Source organism: Merops nubicus, unplaced genomic scaffold (assembly GCF_000691845.1).
Source record: "Merops nubicus isolate BGI_N331 unplaced genomic scaffold, ASM69184v1 scaffold46449, whole genome shotgun sequence".
Classification (NCBI taxonomy): domain Eukaryota; kingdom Metazoa; phylum Chordata; class Aves; order Coraciiformes; family Meropidae; genus Merops; species Merops nubicus.
In genome coordinates, this window is record NW_008629694.1 from 7,944 (window position 1) to 29,483 (window position 21,540).

General features: G+C 38.1%; 1 protein-coding gene across 1 annotated transcript; it reads left to right on the forward strand.

The window, feature by feature from the left end:
• Nucleotides 1-5,369: 5,369 nt before the first annotated feature.
• Nucleotides 5,370-18,268, forward strand: ADSSL1 (adenylosuccinate synthase like 1; the record flags this gene model as incomplete). The annotated part of the gene is made up of 12 exons (XM_008947038.1): nt 5,370-5,472; nt 6,849-6,911; nt 7,666-7,716; nt 8,050-8,116; nt 9,109-9,216; nt 9,570-9,651; nt 10,616-10,742; nt 11,941-12,095; nt 13,189-13,313; nt 15,213-15,310; nt 16,460-16,609; nt 18,037-18,268. Coding segments are annotated over 12 exons (1,182 nt in total), but the record flags the coding sequence as incomplete, so codon positions are not given.
• Between the last annotated feature and the right edge of the window lie 3,272 nt (nt 18,269-21,540).

Consider the following 21,540-nt stretch of genomic DNA (forward strand, 5'->3'; position numbering starts at 1 on the left):
TTCATTTATTCTAAACCTGGTCATGACATTTTGTACATTCACTGTATATGCTGGCTGGGTGAGGAGCTCAGGCTGCTGCATCCTGCTGGTACCCCACTCAAACGATAGCTGTTGGCTGCAGGTCTTCAATAACAGGTTTCTGGTTTTTCCCTCTTGCATTGATTTTGTTAACAGAAAGATGGTGAGAACTGATCACTGTGGGACCCACCAGAAACAGACCTGTTCCCTCTTCATCCTCCTGATCTTATTTTATATGTGCTGCCATGATTCTTCATACCAACATAGTTAATCAAGTTGTGTTTGGGTATTTTGGGCAGCACTGGGCAGTTGTGCTACCCAGTGGAAACCAGCAGAGAATCTGGAAGCACTCCTACATAGGCAGAATGCAGTCTTCTACACACTGCCAGGCTGGCAAGAGCAGACAGAAACACACCTGAGCATCGTCCCTGTTCAAACATGGATCATAAGGCTAGCTGGAAGGAAAGAGTTCTGCTGCAGGTACTGAGCAGCCTCACTGCTGCTCTGAATAGAAATTCTGTTTCTACTTTGGGATATTTCAACTGCAGAGAATTAAGAGATGACTTGAAAAACAATACAGAAATTTTGAAAACAATAAAGAACAAAACAGTCTTTAAATGGCTGAGCACTTTGGAAAGTAGATTTGTTTATTCACCTTTTTTGTAAGTTCAACTAAAAAGATAAAGACTGTGTTCTCCTCTGCCAGCCTGTTAATAATAATTATTAATTCCCTGAAAGTGTCTATACCAGCGTACAGTTGTTAACACAGGTAAGATGTAATAGCTTCTGAATTTACTGTGTTGATACAGTTCTTGTGTTCACATACAATGGAATAGTAATTCAAGTACACCAGTGCAAGAATCTAATGTTACAAGTAGATCAGCACATAAAATGGTTGGAAATGCATTTTCTTTTTAAATGAACTAATGTACTGAAAAAGACATGAGGATGTTTTCTGAGGTAGCCTATGTTCCTCTAGCTTCTTGTAGTACTGGGACAATATGTAACTTTGTACTTCAGTTATTAGAAGTCTGAAAATATAGATTAGAAACTTTCAGAGAAAATCCAGTTTTTATCCAAGTCAAGCTTAAACATTCTTTTAAAATAATTTTAAAAACCATCCAAACCTTAACATAGAGGATTACTCTGTGGTGGAAATATTGCCTAGTATGTTTTCTGTTGGTTAACTCTTGAAAACATGTTGCATCTCTCTGTATTAAGTTAAAACTTGTTTGTTTCCCAGCCTGGAATGACAGGCATTTTACACTGTTGAATTTAAACTACGTTGCTGGTGGTCTGCTGGATTTTAGAAGAAAGAAGGCATAGCTTGCAGCACTACAAAGTAATAGAATGTTCCTTAGGCAAAACATACTGAAACTATACATATTTAATGTGCTTCTATCACTTTCAAAGTTAATAAAAACTGATTTGTTAAGCAATGTAGGTATTTTCAAAAGGCTGAATGCTAATTTTCCACTGCAGGTTATGAATGACTTCAATGAAAGATATATATATTTTTTAATAGGTGCCTGATTTAAATATGAAGAACTTTAACACCTACCAAATACTGTTAGAAACAAGCATTTGTCTGCTCTGGAACTAATAACAGCTGATAGGGAAAACAGCCATGGCTGTATAGTTGAAAACTATTGCTGTATCTAGGCAGTGCCTCAGAGGGGTGATTTTTGTGTGCTCCCTGGAGATGAGCTTCCTAAATTATACTTGGGTCTTTTTATTACTACAGTGAGGTATCTCTCCTGTTGTCTTTGGCATGTTTTATGCTTTCTAGTTCTCCAGTCCCACTTCATTGCTGCAGTTTGCAGTAATTGGTAGTCCCAGTCGCCTGCACCTGGGAGGTCTCCTGCATTTGGTAGAGTTTTAATAGTCACTGGAGACTGAAGTGGCTTAAGAGAAGGAGCACAAGTGCTACGGAACATGCTGGGATCACTGCAGGACCAGTACGGAAGGTTTCCAGTTGATGTGGATGCTACTGTTGGTCTTTTGGAGCTTCAGAAGCTGCCTTAATGGTTCCTTCTTGGGAACAGAACTTTCCACACCAGAGCAGTTTATTGGGAATGTCCAGGCCTTCTGGATCTTGTAAGTGAATGCTAATTGCTATTTCTGGTCATACTCTTGTTTTGCAATAAAGATGATGCCAAAGTGACACTGGTGATTAGTCTGTCAGAAGCTGTTGCCTTAACCTTCCCTTCATTGGAAGATTTTTTTGAAGAACCACAAAAAGAGGCAGATACCATCTCTAGAGACCTAGGAAAGTGCAAATGGTGAAAGTTAAATAAAATGCAGGTGAGATCAGTGTTGTACAGCAGAGAGTCTGTGAGCTGGGTCAGGATGTTAAATGGAAGCTCATTACACAGAACTGCATTTGAAGTAAGGGCCAAGTAGAGACACTAAAGGTCTCTTGATCCAAGTGGAAGCATCCTGAGGGTCCAAAGAATATTGTCACTAGGTGTTAGTGTTGACACCACTTTAATGAAATACCATCTGAGGAAAAGAAGGGAGCTTACATGGTTGCAGTGTACCAGGTAGTTCTTTACATCTTTAGTCATGTACTTGTCAGTTTAAGGCAACAGAAGCATTTAGGCTTCCCTCATACTTCTGTAGCCAAAGAAGTGGCTCATACAGACCTTCTCAGAACTTAAGTAAAATTAGAAAAGGAGTATATATCTTTAATATCTGAGCTATTAGACTGCCAATATGCTTTTAGAATATCTATGAAACAACGTGAGAAATTACTGAGGTGGCCAGATAATAAATGGAAAGTATCTCATCACACCAGGGGTATGTTCTTCAAGTTTGATCATGTCTGTTGGGGAATTCAATGCTCTGCTACCACTTAATTATATTTGTAAAAATGCAATTAATTGAGCTGTAAAAATACACTCAGAAGACACTTGTTTAGGAAATGCAGACCAACATGAGCAGTGTGCAAAACCAGATCCAGAGCTGTCGACACTAACTTTAAATTGGAAAAGTGCTGTTTTATAAGGTCTGTCACTGGATTCTTAGTTTATATTCTCTGTCCAGAGGGACTGAAAGTGGATTCAAAGATTTTTTTGGGTGTATCATATCTGCTGATGTTTTTGTGCATCAGCATTTCTTTAATGTATGCCAGCTTTCACAGCTGGTTGATTAATGTCCCTTTTTAAGCATTTGCTAAAGGAAGAGACAGCATTTTTCAAAGTAACAATTGTTCAGGAAAATTTCCAAAAGCATAAGATGTCTTCTGTAATCATTCTCATATGGGTATATCCCACCTTCTGAAATTTTAGGATACAAGAAAACACTTCTGACTGATTTAAGAGTGCTGTCATCTCAGGTTGTCTTCAAGCCTGATTTCATTTGTTCATGTTAAGAAAAGCAGAAAATAACTACAATATTGTTGTCAACATATACTTTTGAAAGAGCCTGATTCCCCATTGTCTCAAGAAACATGAAAGACATTTGTAGTAGAGATTAAATCAGTGTTAAATGATGAAGTTCATTATTTCAAAATTTCCATCTTTCCATAACCTATAGGCAAGCAGAAAAGGAAAGCTGATTGTCACAGAAGCTACTGGCCTCTTCCCCAAGTCTGATACCCGATAATAAAATAAACTAGTGCTTCAACCAGTGGAATCCATCCAATCTCAGACCTCTTAAGTATCATGTAAGAGAGTCTCCTGTGTGATTTATTAGCCTGCTGGGCAGTTCAGTACTTTTCAGCTAGATCCAGGTTCCTACAACTGGCTTATTATATCTGGGAGGCAAGCTAAATAACCAAGTTCTGCTTTCTTCAGGATTCTCCAGACAAATTACAATTCTGCATTAGCAAGACACTTGGGAGTCCTTCCCAGCCCAAGGATGAGCTGCCCAGCAGTTTGCTAAATCAAATGAAATTTGTGCATGCAGCAGTTTTTCAGTTATACCTCTTACTCAGCATTCCCTTGAGTAGGTTTTCTGTCTAAACTTCATTGTTGAGCTCACATCTCCCAAAATGTGAGAATTACTTCTGTCATATTGAAAGTCATATTTCTTAATGTTTTTCTCCATCTCACTGCTTGGAAAAAAAAGTCTTTTTGGTTTTTTTTTTAAACATGTAGCTTTTATTTTCTCAGTGTTGTGTTTCAGCATATATCCATATTTTGAAAGAAATGTCAGTTACCATTTTCCTGTATATTACATGCAAACAGATGTTTAAATGAAGAGTGAATGCAACTGGAAGAACATGTGCTATATTGTTTTTTATAAATAACTGTCCTTTCTCAGGGTTTTCATATAACAGCTCTGCTCATTCAGCCAATACTCTTCACTGTTTGCAAATCACCACTAGTAGTTCTCCTTCCAATAGATGCCCTCATTCTAGATGCTTCTACATCATTCAGACCTTATATCAAATCCACGAAGATTTGTTATTGTTTTGTAAAATGGAATGCCTGTAGCACGAGAGCAGGCAAGTAGTCAAATTTCCCAACGTTATCAATAGAAGTTATATCATGACAAAGCAGCAACAAACATTAAGCCTGTCAAGAAAACTGGACCTTCAGTTTTTAAAACTCTTTACTGTTTACATGAAGGAGGAGAAATCAAGGTAATGACCTCGATTTACTCACCTCTTCCCAAATTTGTGTCATAACTGTTTGTCTCACAGTTCTTTTACAACTGTCTGGAGGAAAATACCAGTTCCCATTCTCAGGTCTGGTTGTGTAAGTTACAAATTTTATCAGACTTCATGAAGTGGTGGTGGTGTTAACTGGGAAGATCATACCTTGATGGGGATTCTGTGAAGCTTCAAAGACTACATGTCCTCCTAACTTCATACAGACCTTCCATCTTGAACACCTAGAGAAGTACTAGCTGTTTGTGGGTGGGCAGGCTGGAGGAGCTTCTATTGAAAAGGAAATGCTGGGCATTGTAGGCTTAAACCCAAAGAAATGACCATGCATGGAAGGTGCCCCAAAAGTATAGGTTTGTGTAGGCACATCAGAGAGAGACTCTGTGGGTGATAGTTCAATCCAGTTCTGTTTCCAGAAAGCTTCAGTTCTCTTCTGGCTTCTGCCCCCACTCCCGCATTTACTCCTGCTCTGCCTCAGTCCTGCCTTGACTCCATGGTTTCATTCTGCTTCATAATTCTACACAGTCCTGCTAAAATCCATCAGCTCCCTAATTGTCCTCTCTGAGCCCTTTTTACAATACTACAGCATCTCAAGAAGCTATAAGGTAGAGAAAGCAGTGATCTAAGACATGAATGTATAAATAAATAAATAAAAAAAGATGATCTTGTCAGATCATCTGCTGAGGATTTAGAGTGGTGGTACAAGACCATTAATTTCAGGTGTTTCTCTCTGTTGCAGGGTGGAAATAACGCAGGCCACACTGTAGTTGTCGATGGAAAAGAATATGATTTTCACCTGTTTCCTAGTGGCATCATTAATCCGAAGGCAATTTCTTTTATTGGTAAGATGATTTTGGAGCCTGTTAAAAACCGCAACATGTCATGGTGGGTAGCAGCAGCCATACTGTATGGTAGCAAGCAAAGGCCTACATACAGGTGACTGTCAGTCAGATTTGGTTTAGTTTAGCTGTGTGACTTCTACCTCACTGCTGCTTTAACATGAAGGGTTATTCTACTTTCAGTGTCAGTTTAGCTTCTGCTGCTAGAAAATGGAAAGTAAGAGCCCCTTCTTTCTGTCATGTTGCTCTTTCTTATACTTTACAGTACAAGTTTGGATCCCACCCTCTACTTGCCCACTCCTCTTACACTTTCAAAAATATATATGCTGTCCTTTAAGGACATCAACCCCATCACTTAAATTGTATTATTTACTTAACCTATCTCTGCCATCTCTTCACTGCTTTTCAGAAATAAGCCCCAAGATACAGGGCTCTGCTTGACATATCATCATAGAGCTTCAATTCTTTTTCCACATTAGTAGCTGTTTAAGGTGATACTTGATGCTGATGGCATCATAAAAAAAGTTTCTATTGTTTACTGGTCATTAAACTCTCAAGTGATAGGCAAATTTAAGCCTTGCCCAAAGTTATGATTGTTTCTGACTGAATGTACAAGAAATGAGTGTAAGTTTTAGTGAGTCGTGGAGTTTCAGTTCTGTTCCATTTGATAATTTCTAAATGGGTGATTGAAACCTATGACACATGGGTTTTTTTCTTTCTGCCAAGTACGGTGTATTGTCTTGCTTTGCAATTTACCGCCTTGTCAGTTAGTAAATTTAGGCTAAGAGAGGCTTTCATGTATACCTGATGTTCCCAAGGAGAAAGCAGCAGCTGTTTCCAGCCTACTCCATCACTAATCCTCCACGTCTCATCAGTAATGCTCTCTATTCCTTTTGGATTCTATACTGTAGCTCAAAAGCAGGGAGAAGGCATTGCTAATGTATTACAGCACGAGTCCGAGCTGATTTTAAAACAAATCTGTGAATCCTGAAGAAAATTCAAGCACAGGTTTGCCAGTATCCTAACGTCACAGACTTCTTCAAGCTTTTACCATGAACAATTGAGGCTGAAGTCGTGGTGCAAAGTCCACCACAAACAAAGACAAGAATCCACTTACCTCAGCTGGCTTCGGAGCAGGCACAGCATTCACATCTGAAACAAGCAAGCTCTGGGGTTTTTTTCTGATTTTAGCAGTCTTCTAGCTCTTTACCCAAAATGAGGATTTACTAAAAAATTCTTAAGATCACTTTGTGAGAAATGTGAAAAACTTAGTCTTAGTTCTTAAATAAAATTTCAGACAGCAAGTGCTTACATGCCTTACATCCTAAGAATGAGTATTTTATTTCTTGCTTTAAAATAAATCATTTATGTTCCCAAAGGTAATGGAGTGGTTATACATTTACCAGGCCTGTTTGAAGAAGCTGAAAAGAATGAAAAGAAAGGTTTGTATCGAGTAATTTTTAACTTTTCTTCATATTGGCAGCCAGGCTGAGGGGTTTTTTTAAGCCTTTGTTTCTGACCATAAATATTCTGTGCAATAACATTCTGGATTTTAAATAATGAGGAAAACAACATTTAAAATGTTGAGTTGTATTGTAGTCTTCAGACATATTTTCAAAAGCAGTCTTTTAATAAGTTTTCAGGGAGTTTTATGGCATTAGAAAATAAAATCCTAAAATGTTTGGCCTCAAACTGTAACAATTTAACCCAGAGTTTGTGTCTCCACATCTGTGCCCAGGTATAAAAAGCTGGTTTTGCTCTGAGATCATCTGGTCCAAGGCTTTGGACCAGATGACCTTCTAAAGTCCCTTACATCTTGAATTGTTTTATGATTCTCTGTAGTTTAATTCTCTATTTTCCGAAACACAAGTAGAGTTTAAGTGATGTATCGTATAGTGAGTTAAACAAGAGTCTTTCCTTAAAATAAGAATTGCAGGTAGGCCACAGCATTCTGGCATTAGAAACAAGTATCTTTGTGCGTAGCAAAATGAGAAAGCTGAAAAAGTAAAACATAACAGAAGTTTGTTAATGAAAACATTGCTGCTAATCACTTATGTTTTATCTATTTTGTCTAAAGTCTTCTTAACAAGAAGCTGCATAAACTAGAAGAAAGACATAGAAAAATTAAAAGTAAATCTCTTAAGTTTGACCGGCCAGTGCAGCTGAAATCCTACTGTTCTTTGTATCTTCTGGCAGGTTTAAAAGATTGGGAGAAACGACTGATTATATCAGACAGAGCACATATAGGTAAGTGGTGATTGAAGGGGAAAAATCTCACAAATGATTGCTTAGATCATGGTGCTAAACTACATTATTACTCCACAGAACAGTTATGTATTTGATCTAATACGGCTTCTTTGTGTGGTGTGTCTGAGGCACAATGATGTAAATTATATCCATTAAAGAGTGATGTTTTACATGTTTTCACATTGCTTAAGGAATGTGCTTTCTTTCCACATGAAGTCTGTGCACTATGAATGATAGCGAGGGTGCTTTGTCTTGAAATTACAGCTGTCTGTGATTTAAAGAGTGTTTTTCTCTTTTGGTCTCCAACTATGTCCATTTCATTTTCCATTGCAGTGTTTGACTTTCACCAGGCAGTAGATGGGCTGCAGGAAGTGCAACGTCAAGCCCAAGAAGGAAAAAAGTAAGTCTTTTCGGCACCTTCGTTTCATTAATAATTACACAAATTGTAAAAGTGATATAATTTTGGAAAACAGAAGTGCAATATGTCTTGAGCCTTGCTGATGTTACTAATTCTGTGACTGTTCTGCTCTTGCCTATGTTAGTGAACAAACTCAGAAGTATTACTGAAAAGGCAGGGAATTAATTCTTAAATATGTCTGTTTTCCAGTTCTCTGCAACATATAGATACAGGTTCCAAATGTGTAATCATTTATTGTATATTCACTGATACTTTGTGGAGGTATTAGTTTTAATTCTAATCTTGTACTTCAGCACAGTATGTACTCATTCATACTTCATTATTCTGGGTCTGGAAGAAGAAAAGTTTATGCGAACACCTTAAATTTTTCCCTCTGTTACTCTATATTGGATAATTTCAGCCAAACTTCACATATATAGATTTCAAAATTACTGCATTTCTAAAATGCCTGTGAAAATAAGCACATGGGTAGGAAAACAGTTTCATTTTTATCCTTATCAATGTAAGGGCAACCTTACGTTGTTTATAGGGACAGAGATGGTCTGAATAATGCCAAAGCCGTAGGAAACCAGTTTGATCACTCACAGAACTGGTTGTTGTTTACAACTGTAGGCAGTGCTGCAACTGTGAAAATGAAATTTGTTTCCTATTGCTTGTGGTAAGGGATGTAGTAGTACCACAGGATAGTACAGTAACCATTATTACTGTATGATGTATCTATAGACACCCATAGTTTCAAATAAGCTTTTCTCAGCCAGCCTCAGGCTTAATGCTTCTCTGCGTTGCATGAATATTAGCAATGTTTATGCAAACCCACTGAAGCATGTAAGTTGCTATAGCTATTATTCTAGAACTTCAGTCATTGTTTTTATTTCTCAGACCTCCTGCCCAGTCTATTGAAGAGCTTTAACATCATTACTGAGTATAAAGTGTGTTTTTTCATGTATTTATACATTTGGGGCATTTGTTTTTAGTATTGGCACAACAAAGAAAGGGATTGGACCAACATATTCTTCCAAAGCTGCAAGAACAGGCCTTCGAATTTGTGACCTCCTTTCTGACTTTGATGAATTTTCTTCAAGGTACAACTATTTTCATTTCTAAACATTATGTTAGTGTGATGCATTTTGGCTGACAGATTTGCTTTTAAGGACATGTTTTTAAATACATGTCTAAATCTTGTATATGAATTGTCTAGAAGGAAAAGAAAAATGGAAAGAATGTCTGTGTATATTTCCTGTGCTTCATAGAGTTTCTCATCATTTTAAATGTCATTCTGTACATTTGGAAATGTACTGGTTGAGGTATTGAAGTTCTGGGCAGTTTCTCCTTATAGCACTCGGTATGTACTTTGTATAGTATAAACTGAGTTCTTGCCAGAGGTTCTGTGAACAGCGACTATGTTCTTCATAGGTGCTATTTCAATATTTCACAGATTTAAAAATCTGGCACAACAATACAAGTCAATGTTTCCTACACTGGAAATAGATACAGAAGGACAACTGAAAAAGCTAAAGGTAAGAAATTAACACTTGTAATATTTGTTCTGTTTCAGGAAAAGTGTAGAAGAAAACAGTAAAATATATTTAAATTTAAAAAGTAAAAATTAAGTCTACCACGACTACTACTTACTAATGAATTTAAATGCAAAACGCATATCTTCAGTATTATAAAAGCTTTTAATAAGCAATAGGTCTACTTTGTAATAGAATGTTCTCTTATTGTGGGCATTAAAATAAATTTTGTGGATAATATAATTCTCCCATATTTTACTTTTTTTGACATAAAGTAACTGTTTTATTAAAGTAGCCAAGAGAATGCAGGGTGACACTTTAAGTTATCAGTCTCCAGCCCTGACTGATGTAGTCTGTCTCAGAGACTTCAATGATTACTGAAGAATTGTTTATGGAAACTGCATTTCAAGATTATGGTATTACAGCAAAAATGTCTTTTTATAAATAAATTCAGAGAAGCCACTGGTAAAATATCTTCTTTCATGAATATGTAAGAAAAGATGCTAAAAAAAGTCTTACCTTCCCCAAGTTTTTGTCTGATACATGTTCAGAACTGACACCCTACCTTTAAAGATATTTTTAAAAATTCCTAAGTAGTGATTTTTTTTTCCTTTTGGAGCCTGTACTGTTTCTCAGTCCCACTCTCGGTGTGTCTGGACTATGGACACACTATTATAGAGAAAGTAACAACAAAACGGGGTAGGTGTGCAACATCCATGTGAATAGAAATGGTACAGAAGTTCTGGAGTGCTAATGCCATAAAAAGTCATGTTTTTCTGTGTGAGTGGTTTGATACCGTAATGTGTTTTCAATAGAATATAAGCTAATAGTTTTATTTTTCAGGTAAACCATTATTGAAGCTGGCGTGTTAGAGTTATCTGCATGTTTTGTGTTTCAAAAGTGAAGATGGTGTTCCCTGCTTCCAGCCATTGTTTGGAGAAGCTGACATTTTTACTCAAATTTGCAGGGCTATGCTGAAAAAATAAGACCCATGGTTCGAGATGGTGTGTATTTTATGTATGAAGCTCTCCATGGCTCCCCAAAGAAGATTCTTGTTGAAGGAGCCAATGCAGCATTACTTGATATTGACTTTGGTAAGTTAAATTCTAAACTCAGTTTAACTCTTAAGAGAGCAGTTTTATTTTGATTTGTGTTTATATCAGCTTTGCAAACAGCAGGAAAATAGAGAAATGAAAAATAATCTTTCCTTTAATATAAACAGATCTCCCAAAAATAAAGCCCAGTAAGCCAGAAACTGTCATTAACAGGATTAAGTGCATAGGGTATAAAATAAATTAAAAAAATACTGATTTTTACTTAAGTTTATTACAGTAGAGCTGGAATTTCACTCCACATCATCTAGTCTTTTTTAACTTCTAAACGTGTGTGCACATTGCCATACATTCCAGGCACCCATTGCAGTGCTGCTGAGATGATTCTTCTGCATTAGAGGGGGTATTAAACTGGTACAGGTAACCTGTGAGTCCAGCTACTTCAGCTGATCTCTGCTCTCTTACCAAAAGCCTAATTCAACCACTTAGGTCTCCATGAAAATGAAGAACTGGAGAGATCCTCCAATATAGAGTCACAGTGTAGAGATCATGAATAACTGCTTAAGACTTAGAAAATTTGCTGCAGATATTCAGAGCTACTTATGTAGAGCACTGGGAATGTCAGACTGTGACCTTTACACCAGGCTCTCCATGGATGTTGTGGAAATACTTTGGGTGCTGCACAGGACAGTGAGGAAAGCTTTACCCAGCAGCACCCTAGAACAGATCCAGTGCCTGATGGAAGTAGTATTGAGGTGCTTTGAAATTTCTCTCTTGTGGGCAGTCCTCAGTGAAAGTTGCAAAGGATACATGCAGAAAAGCTTATGCGTTGGAACAGGCAGTACGTACTGGATACCTCCTGAAGTTTAAGAAAGTGGTAGATTTTTCTTAATTGTCTGTAGGAAGTTCTTGCTCACTAATAATACGTACAGAAATTGGCCAGGATGAGCCAGCTATTTTGAGTGGAAAAAAATAATTTTGATTTTTTTTTGTGGAGCTTTAGAAATCTAAATACATACTGTACACTCCAGGAGAAAGCAATTTGGGGAAGAACAGTTTAATTGTCCTCGTTTTGCTTTTGAGAGCTATGTGAAGTGTTCTCCCTGATCTTGGACCGCTGTTCCATGTTAGCTTTGAAGCCAAACAGACAGGTGAAAACCTTTCAGCTCCATGAAGGAAAATGAGTCTTGCTCTGTTGGCGTAGCTGAAGCAGGGTTGTGCTGTTGTGTTTTCCTGACAGGGACGTATCCCTTCGTGACTTCCTCCAACTGCACAGTCGGCGGGGTGTGCACGGGGCTGGGCGTGCCCCCCCAGCACGTGGGCGACGTGTACGGCGTGGTGAAGGCGTACACCACCCGCGTCGGGATCGGAGCCTTCCCCACCGAGCAGATCAACGTAGGTGTGACAGCACAGCACACACAGCTGCCAAAGCACGGCATCGGGGTGGGTGAGGGTATTCCGGGGGTAAAGAGGCACCCGTGAAGAGAGGAGAATTATGTTATAAACTGCAGGGGTTTTTCTTCAGAGGAGAGAAACACAAATCTGATGGTGTTCTACTGCAGTGACCACACTTCTGTTGTATGATGTGGAAACAGATTTCATTATCTTATGTAATATGTTAGGTGCATTTCACTAGAAAGAGTTTGGTGTGGACTGGAATTGTCAGTGCTTTACAGGAAAGCTTAAATTACAAGCTATAACTTCTATGCTTAACATCCTGAGTCATGTGTGATTTATAGAGTAAATGTGGTGTGTGTGTCAGCCAGTCATGCACAAATTGATCAATAAAAAGGAGAGATTCTGGTTATTTTAAACTGTCTGTTGTATTTTCATTAGCAAGAAGCTTGAAAGCTCAGGGTATTGATTATGAGCTCTGCACACAGCAATCTCTAGGTCAATGATCCAAATCTAGTGTAAGGATGTAGTCACAAAAATCCTTTCTCTAATGAGTGAAATGAATTGAGCGTAAACTTTCTTTCTTCCTCATGTTTAACACATTATAAAAGATTCTAGCTTGAAGGGAGAAGCTGGAGGTCTCATACTGTGGTAGAACCAAGGAGTCTGTTGACCTAGATGTTGTACAATCATTGGTCTTGTCTGGAGCATTTACAGTCTTGCCCCCAAAAACAAGACCAGATGGAGAAAGTAAACACAAACAAACTAAAAAACAGGTTTGAATTGTCAAGGAAGTCTTCCGTTCATATGAAGGAGGAAGAAAAGTGTCTCATTGGAATGTAAAATAGCCATATTAATTAAATATTTTGGAAATGCTAGTGTTTGAAATACAAAAGTCTTGTGCATGAGGGGATTTATTCTCCACCATAGTCCCCTCCCAATAAAACTTAATATTTTTCTCTTTTTTTTCCTTCAAAAAAACCTTGGAATCGGAACAACTATATTTTTCTTGCTATTCATCTGTATTTGTTTATACCTTTTTTCCTGCTATTTTTTCAATGAAATACCTTCATCATTCTTTGTCTTCCTTCAGGAAATTGGAGATCTTTTACAGTCCCGTGGCCACGAATGGGGAGTAACTACAGGCAGGAAGAGACGCTGTGGCTGGTTAGATCTTGTCATTTTGAAATATGCTCATATGATCAACGGATTCACTGCGTAAGCATCACAGATTTTGCGCTACATTTGGAAGTGATAATTTTGTGCTTCGCAGAATAAATATGTAGGTAACATTAATATAAGTCCAGTAAAGTGTTACATTTTAAGCAATAGAATAATTCACAGTGGGCAACTGAGAATTGTCTTAATGCTAATAGTAATCTAATTCCTTTTTTTCCAAATCAAGTGATTTTATGGCAGCATAGTGATGGGGTTTTTTCATACGTGTTTTCACTTTGCTTACATGAGGTGGCCAGTGTAGATGGGCTCAATATATTTGTTTTCTAAGTGTTAGCTCTGGTGTTCCTGTTTCAGTGCTTTCATACTACCTTGCATCACGATCTAAACCTGGCTGGTTTTGAGCTTGGGCTGACTAGTGGATCATACTTGTAGGGCCAGTTTTGCATCATTTGGAAAAACTGCCGCATTAAGTGAAGTCAGTGGGATGATGCAAAGTGTACAGCAACTGGCAGAGCTTTATATCCAGTCCCAAAAGGCTCATTTATTTATAAAGATGTAGTCTAATATTGCGTTATAAATTCCGCTTTTAATGGGCTGATTTATTTTCTTTGGGACTGGATACATTATTTTATAATTAAAAATATGTATTAGGTTGACATTTTAAAGGAAAAGTGGCTGTTTAAAGGAACTGTTCAAGACCATAATGCCATCAAGCTAGCTTATGTCTAATGCTAAAATGCTAGTAACTATCACAGGCCATTAATTTATAACCAATTCCCAATTTGTATTTTTAGAAGTTGGAAAAGTTTATTATTATTATTTTCATTATCTTCTAAACTGAGACTTAGTATTCCTTATGCTACTAATGTTACAAAGGAACAGCAATCTTCGCTTATTAATTTATCAGAAAGGTTTTTAAAATAGTTTTTTTTTACTTGGATTTGTATTTAGCTTTAAATTACACAGCTCTAGTTTATGTGGAAATAGTTTTGGGAAGGCATTATGTTTCCTTCCCCTTCAGTTCTATACAGTTACTGCACTTCTATCAACAAAACTGTTGTCTCTGCTAACTGTGACAGTTAAACACATTGGAAGATAACGAATTCATAGAAATTGAAGAACTGGCTCAATGCTGCTTCTTTCCCAAAAAGTCTTTTCATTTAATCATTGCATTCATCATATACTTCCTGAGCACGTCTAGCATGGACTATTATGCACATACCTGCCTAAATCCTTAGCTGCTTGTATTTTTACCAAGCAATGTGTCTAGCATATTGTTTCTACAGAATTTGACTAGTTTCTAAATACAGTTATATTCTGATCAGTGAATCCTACAGTGTCATCCTGAGGTTCCATTTTTGCATTTCACTGTGTTCATTTACAAGATGAGAAAGCTTCATCTGACAGCCCTGGTAGTAACAGCCCAAGGCACTGAAAGTCAAGCTGGGATCCTTCTTACTCAACCCTCTACGTGACTTGAGCAGCCAGATTATACTTGTGAAGCCTGTTTTGAAAGTGTACTTTAGTAAATAAGTCTTATTTTATGGTTGTTGTGAATCAGTAGGAGCAACAGAAATAATCAGTAGTAGTGACATGAAGTGACATGCCATTACACATACCCAGACCGAGTCCAGCAAGTGCCACTTCACGTAGTCAGCTTGCCTTTTCCTGCTCTCAGCTGAACACTCTGCACCTGCACGAGCAGCCAAGCATTTGGAAATGTGTCTCAGTAGCTCAGTTACATCTTCGTCCCAGAGGTGTGAATTCAATTAACAATGCTCATAGTTGAATATATTTGTATATTTTTGCTTGCTGAGTTGCCTGAGCTGAATTTGTGAATACAAAACTAAGAAGGGGAAAAAAAAAAAAAGACAGATGAAAAGTTTTAAGGAGGAGATTCATCAAGTCTGTAACTCTAACCAATATTCTTCTGTACAGTTTGGCATTAACAAAACTGGATATTCTGGATGTCCTTGATGAGATTAAAATTGGTGTTGCTTACAAATTGGGTGGAAAAAGAATTCCATATTTTCCAGGTATGTTGTTATGTATCTATGTTCATTTTTCTCTTTCCTGCCTGTTAATTCATATCTTTTGAGAAAGACTTTCATTTTTAGAATCAGTCTTGATTTCTTTTTTGCTAGACCTTCAGTAGGATTTTGTGAAAGTGTAGTATCAGTATAAAGACTGTTTTACCAATACATCAGCATTTTACATTCAACTTTTGTCTATATGTAGGATGACAAGAAGTTCAGAGCAAATGAAAAATTGTGTTAGGGAGTCTGTGTCCTGTCCTATTAGATGTCAGGGGTTTTTATTATTATTGACAACATAAGGAGTCTGAAGGTCAGCAAGACTCAGTTCAGTGACTGTGAGTCATTGGCTATTAAAGGCTTCATTAAAGGCTATTGCCTTTAATGAAGGTAAGGTGAAGATAAAAGCAGTGCTTAAGCTGTGCAAAAATGAGACGGATACAAGCAGAATAAAGCTGCTTGTGGTATACAGTCATATAACTAAGAGCAACGACACTGTGGTTAATAAAGTATATATTGCCTCTCAACATAATTAATGAGAAAACATTTAAGATGTAATATGTCATTTTTGTACATTAATGATACTTTCACAACTTTTTCTGTAACAATCTGTGCCAAGTTGAATGGCTTGTTCTGTTGGGATGGGGGATTCTGGAGGCACCACTGATGGTAGTTCCTGGCTGGGGATGCAGTGAGAATTCCAGTGGGGAGAAGCTTGCAGACATCCTAAGTTTTTAGCAAGCCTGATTTAGCCATGTTCTGTAAAGATAAATAAATTTGAGAAAGTAGTGCCTTGTCTCCAGGAGGACTTTTATTTTTATTATGTGCAAACCTGAAGCAAAAAGTGGAATTACTATAAACTTCAAAAAATTTGTGTCCTCAAAAATAATATTGTAGTCTTCTGACAGCACAGAGTGCATCCTACAGGTTTTCAAAGAGGAAACGGAATTCCTGGATCCTCTTGAATCAGAGTACCTTCCTAAGTAACAGAATTTAATCTAATGAATGAAGGAACCAACCAGTAGAAATACTGTTTTTTCATATATCAGGTTTTTGGTGTTGTCAAAAGACTTTGTTGGTCAAGAACCATAGCTGTACTCTTTTTAGGTGAAGCAACTAAAATCAACTGTGACAAAAATTCTTCTCCCACAGCTAATCAGGAGATACTACAGAAGGTGGAAGTAGAGTATGAAACAATGCCTGGGTGGAAGACTGACACAACTGGTGCACGAAAATGGGAGGACCTCCCTCCCAAGGCCCAGAATTACATCCGCTGTGTGGAGAACCATGTCGGAGTGCCAGGTGAGTCCTTCTGTAGGTGTGTGTAGGAGGGTGGCCCAGCAGGCAGGGGCAGTGCTGTACCAGCGCACGGTTCCTGCGTCAGGGAGTGCCTTGGTTTGGGCAGGGAGCACTGGAGGTACCCGTGCTTGGGCTGCTGGTGGTAAACGACAACTGGCCAAGAAGCAGGAAAGGATGGTGTTCTGAGGGCAGCTCTGCAGAGAGCTCCAAGCTGCTGCTGACAAGGACTTAACCAGAGGAAAGACAAACGTGTATCGTTCTTGGGAAACTGCTGCCTTCTGTCAGTGGAAACTTGGGAATCTCTGCACCGTGCTTCAGTGCATAGTGTCTAAGGCCCTAATCTCTTCCTTTCACTTCCTGCACTACACCCCTGTTTGAACATAGACTTCTTCCCCCCCACACTTTGTACTTACCCATATAAGGAGATGTGTTCCATAATAGATACAAGATTCTTTACCCCAATTCTATCACTTTTGAAAAACGAGAATCTTAATATCATCAATTTCCAAACATTAAGCTATCCAGTTTTCTTGAAATCTAACTGCTAGAGCTCTAGAGGTGCCAAGGTATGGCAGAAATGGTGGAGTTTGGAGTGGAATTTTCACAGTACCAGACTTAGAAGGCTGGCATGTATGCTCTTGTTTTCCATAAAGCACCTCAAAGGTCACATGTGGGGAGTATGGGCTAGTTCCAGCTGTGGCAATTCCAGTATTGCTCATGGATTAGGAAGCATCTGAGAGCAGAGCTGGACACTTGGTGAATGGCCATTATGTGGTCATGGGCACAGGCATGGGTGGTGGGGTGTACCACTAAAGCCCCCCTTACTTCACTTCTCTAGTTCTTGCTGCAAAGCCAGGGTGCCTTGGTGGGTTTGATGAATGAGCTCAAAGGAGACCTACCTACAGCGATTTCTGTAGTATCCATGGGCAATAAAAACTGTAGTGGAACAGTTATGGTGTGGTATTTGGGGTGGCTGCTCACACTAGATAGTGCTTTTAATTGCAGCCTCACTTTTAACAGTATTATAGCATGTGTGCATCACTGCCTCCTGGTCCACATCAAGAAAACCTCACAGTCTAGCAGAGCTCTCGCTTCCTCTCTGCAGGGGTTTGGTGAGACATCCTATCACTCAAGACAATGACAGCTCAACCTGCAACAAACCTGCCTGACCTTCTGTTAGGCCCTCCTTGGCAGTGCTTTGTGATTCTGGGGTGGTTATTTCATGCTTTCACGCTTCAGTATGTTGCACTTCTACTCTGGTAATGCAACAGGAGTAAAGTGGTTCTTGACACTGAGATTTCCTGTCATTGTGTTTCAGCACACAGTTGGCCAGTTCGTAGTGAAGCATGACGAAAGGTGAAAATTACTCCAATTCATTGATTATACTATTTGCTCTCAGTAATTGTTCTAATAGATGTTTTCCTCCCTAGTTAAATGGGTTGGAGTTGGAAAATCAAGAGAGTCGATGATCCAGCTGTTTTGAAGAAATGAAGAACTTCGGTGATGAGAAGCACAATTTATCATTCATCTGTTCCTTACTGCTTCCTCTTTAAGTGGAGATGCTACTTAAAACCATTTTCTTCTCCAAATTAAATAGAAACAAAACAAATTCTGGATTGTAACATTTTATTTAAATACTTAGTAAATTCAGTGTAAAATCTCCTTGGTGGCCATTATAAGAAAAAAGAAGAAGAAAAAATAAGTGTTCTTAACAAAAAAAGGAAAAAATACTTTTTAAATTTGAGTCATGTTACTATTTGAAATTATTTTCATCCACATAGAGTTACTTCTTCTTGCTGAAACCAGTATTAAGCTTTTTCCAGTAGTTACTGGGTAACTTGAGAATTGTGAGGCTTGGATTTGTTCTTCAACTTTGAATGTTAAGATGTCTGTGTACTAGATACAGCGTACTTCAATTGGCTGGATTATACAGGTTTTCAGTTTCTAAAAATACAGTAAAGTTAGGTAGTTATTTTTTGACTGCACAAAGCAAAGCTAACACAATTGTCTGTAATTTTTATATAAGTATTTTTTTAATAGCCTGCTAAAATGAATGGAGAACAGCTTCATTTTTATTTTTATCACAGAGCCTATCCTAGTAACTGAGGTAACATCTGTTGAGGGGCCAAACTGGAGAAAGTTGACCTGTCTAATAATTCTTTCAAAAATCCTGTGCACTGGGCGAATCCCTCTGGAGACTGCCGGGTGTGCAGTCTTGATTTGATGCAGTAGGGAGAGCGTGAGCAAGGGTGGAAGGGAGAGTCCTCAGGGAACACATCACACGGGGGGAGTGGAGCAGAGGCAGCACGCTGGGTTTTCTCAGTGAACCCGAGACATTTCTTCCTGCTTAGTGCAGTGCCTGTCATTTCCAAAGCTTTCTCAGCCGAGGAACCGGGGACTTGCGGCTCTGAGGTGCACTCGTTCCACAGCTCCTAGGTTTCCAAGAATAAATCAATGCATGACTTAATGATGACTGCCGCAGTATTTACACCCCTCACACATTTTGACCTTCCTCAGCAAAATGTAATGCCTATTTAAAGAAGGGGATGACACGTGGCAGCGAGGGCTGAGGACATGGAGAAGCTGTGGAGAGGTCCCAGAATCTTCAAGAATACGCTTGGATTTCTTTGTGGATCTTCTTATTTACAATGGCCATTCTTCAAGAGCTCTCAAAAAAGGCCTGCCTCTTGTAGAGGGAAAAGAATACACTAGAAACAGAGTTATTCCCTAACTGTGGAATTTTCTGAGTAAATGTTCTTTTTCTGTATATATCTCAGAGCTGTAACACTATTTTTGTATCATTCCCAGGGGCTGTGGAAATGGCATCACAACCTCAGCAATGCCATTATGTAGCATGTGAAAATACACCTTTTCTGAGATAACTCCAAGGATACGAAACAATTACGTGCTTTGCATCAGAGATGGGGAAAAAGAAAAACCTATCTGGAGTATCTTGTGCCATACTCCTCCCCTTTTTCTTTTCTTGCTCAATATTAAAGAACAGTTAGTGTTCAAACCCATTTGTGTCAAGAAGCAGTTACAAAAGTGGCGGTACAAGCATATAGCAAGCAATAAATTTAATTCTTTACACATGTATTGCTGCTTGTAAGGCAGAATTCTTGCACCCTCTGGCTGCAGTGCAGTCTCTTCATACCCCAGCTCATCACAGGCTGTGACTTTATGCCACATGAAAATACCTTTCAGAGTTTTAAAAAGAAAAAAAGCCCAAAGCTGTGAATCCTTAATTCAGCTACAACTCCTTAGTCAATCTTTGACAAATTGTTTAATCTCTATGCTACTGTGTTTGCAATCTGTAAAATGGCAATTAGGAATACATCCTTGCCTCTTTTACACTTTTTTGGAGGCCTGTGGGTCAAGCCCTGCTGTCCTTGCTCTGACATTGATGAGGAAGCTCTCCCTGACATATTTATGGGTGTTCTAATGAAAGAGCAATGAGATTTCTGACCTTACTTGATGTTGCAAAGCACTTCTGAAAGGTGCTTGGTAAGTGCTAATTATTACAAGCACTGTGAAGTGTGCCTCATTTATATGAAGTAATTTAAGCATAAAGATGCTTGGAGGTACAGTAGTTAAGTTTTGGTTTCATGTGGCTTAACCTTGTGACATTTGCCTACTGAATGATCAGGACCTGCTCCTTGGCCCCATCTTCACCAGTGGATTTGTGTGAGGAGGTTGTTGCTATATTTAAGCTTTGGTTGATTTACAGGCAAAGTCCACAATGACTAACAAGCCACTCAGTGTGCTAAATAACTGGACTACATGAAGTATCTGGCGTATTGAAAACAATGTTTCATACCTTAATTTTCACAGGATTACTTCCTCACCTGATCTCTTTATTTTACATTAATTTTTCCACCAAGTCTCTGTTAGAATCCCATTGCCTGTCTTAGCATTCAAAGATTCATCAGAACCCCAGTGATGCTGTTGATGGGTCTGATGTAACAGGCAATTATCCCAAGACTTACTCTGTTACCGTAAAAATAATACCGAGCATTTCATTTCACTTCATAGCAGAGATTTTTTGAAATGAAATTTCTACTATTGAATTCAATGTGTTGTCATGGAGTTAAATGTGATTAAGATGAGGCTTCTGTCGAAAAGCTCTTTAATCTACTGAGTGACACAATGCTTAATAAGAACATTTTAATGTAAATTTGCTTTCATTTTGGCCATTTCCCATACATACTATTTTGTATTGTTTGGGATTTCATTTTAATAACAATCACTGTGATGAATTTAATTTCTTCCTTCTCCCTAGTCAAGTGCAATAATAATGACTTAAACTGGTTAGTGCATCGTCCTGCTAGATATCTGGATGGCAGAATAAGGGTAAACACCTAAAATGGCATCATTTGTGGTAAAATGATAGCTTTTAAAAGTAGCGATTGCTGATTCACTCATGCACATTAATGTATTTGACATTTTCCTCACACTTACCCTTATGATATGGCCTTTGTACTCAGGTGTATGCTTCCTAACACATGCACTATAGGATTTTGAAGCTTCTGTAATTTTTAATTTGGCTATATATGGTCTTACAGTTCTGGCATAATGCACTTTATAAAAGGAAGGAAAATTAAGTATTTCCATAGTAATGTGCAAACTATATGCAGATTTTTTTCAGATGAATTTTGGATCCACACCTGTTTTTTTTGTCCTGAAAGACATATTAAAACCAATTTAAAATAACAGTGCTTAGTCTCTATTTTTCTTTTCTTTTTTTTTTTTTTTTACATAGTGCACGTCATACAAAAACCTGGTTCAACATTTCATGGATTTTAAAAAAAACAACTAGCAACATTACTGAACAACTAGGTAATTTTTTCAGTGTTTTTTTCAGATTCTCAGTGTTTGGCCTTTTTTTTTTTTTTTTACATATTCTGTAAACTTTGTCACACTTTCCCATACAGATG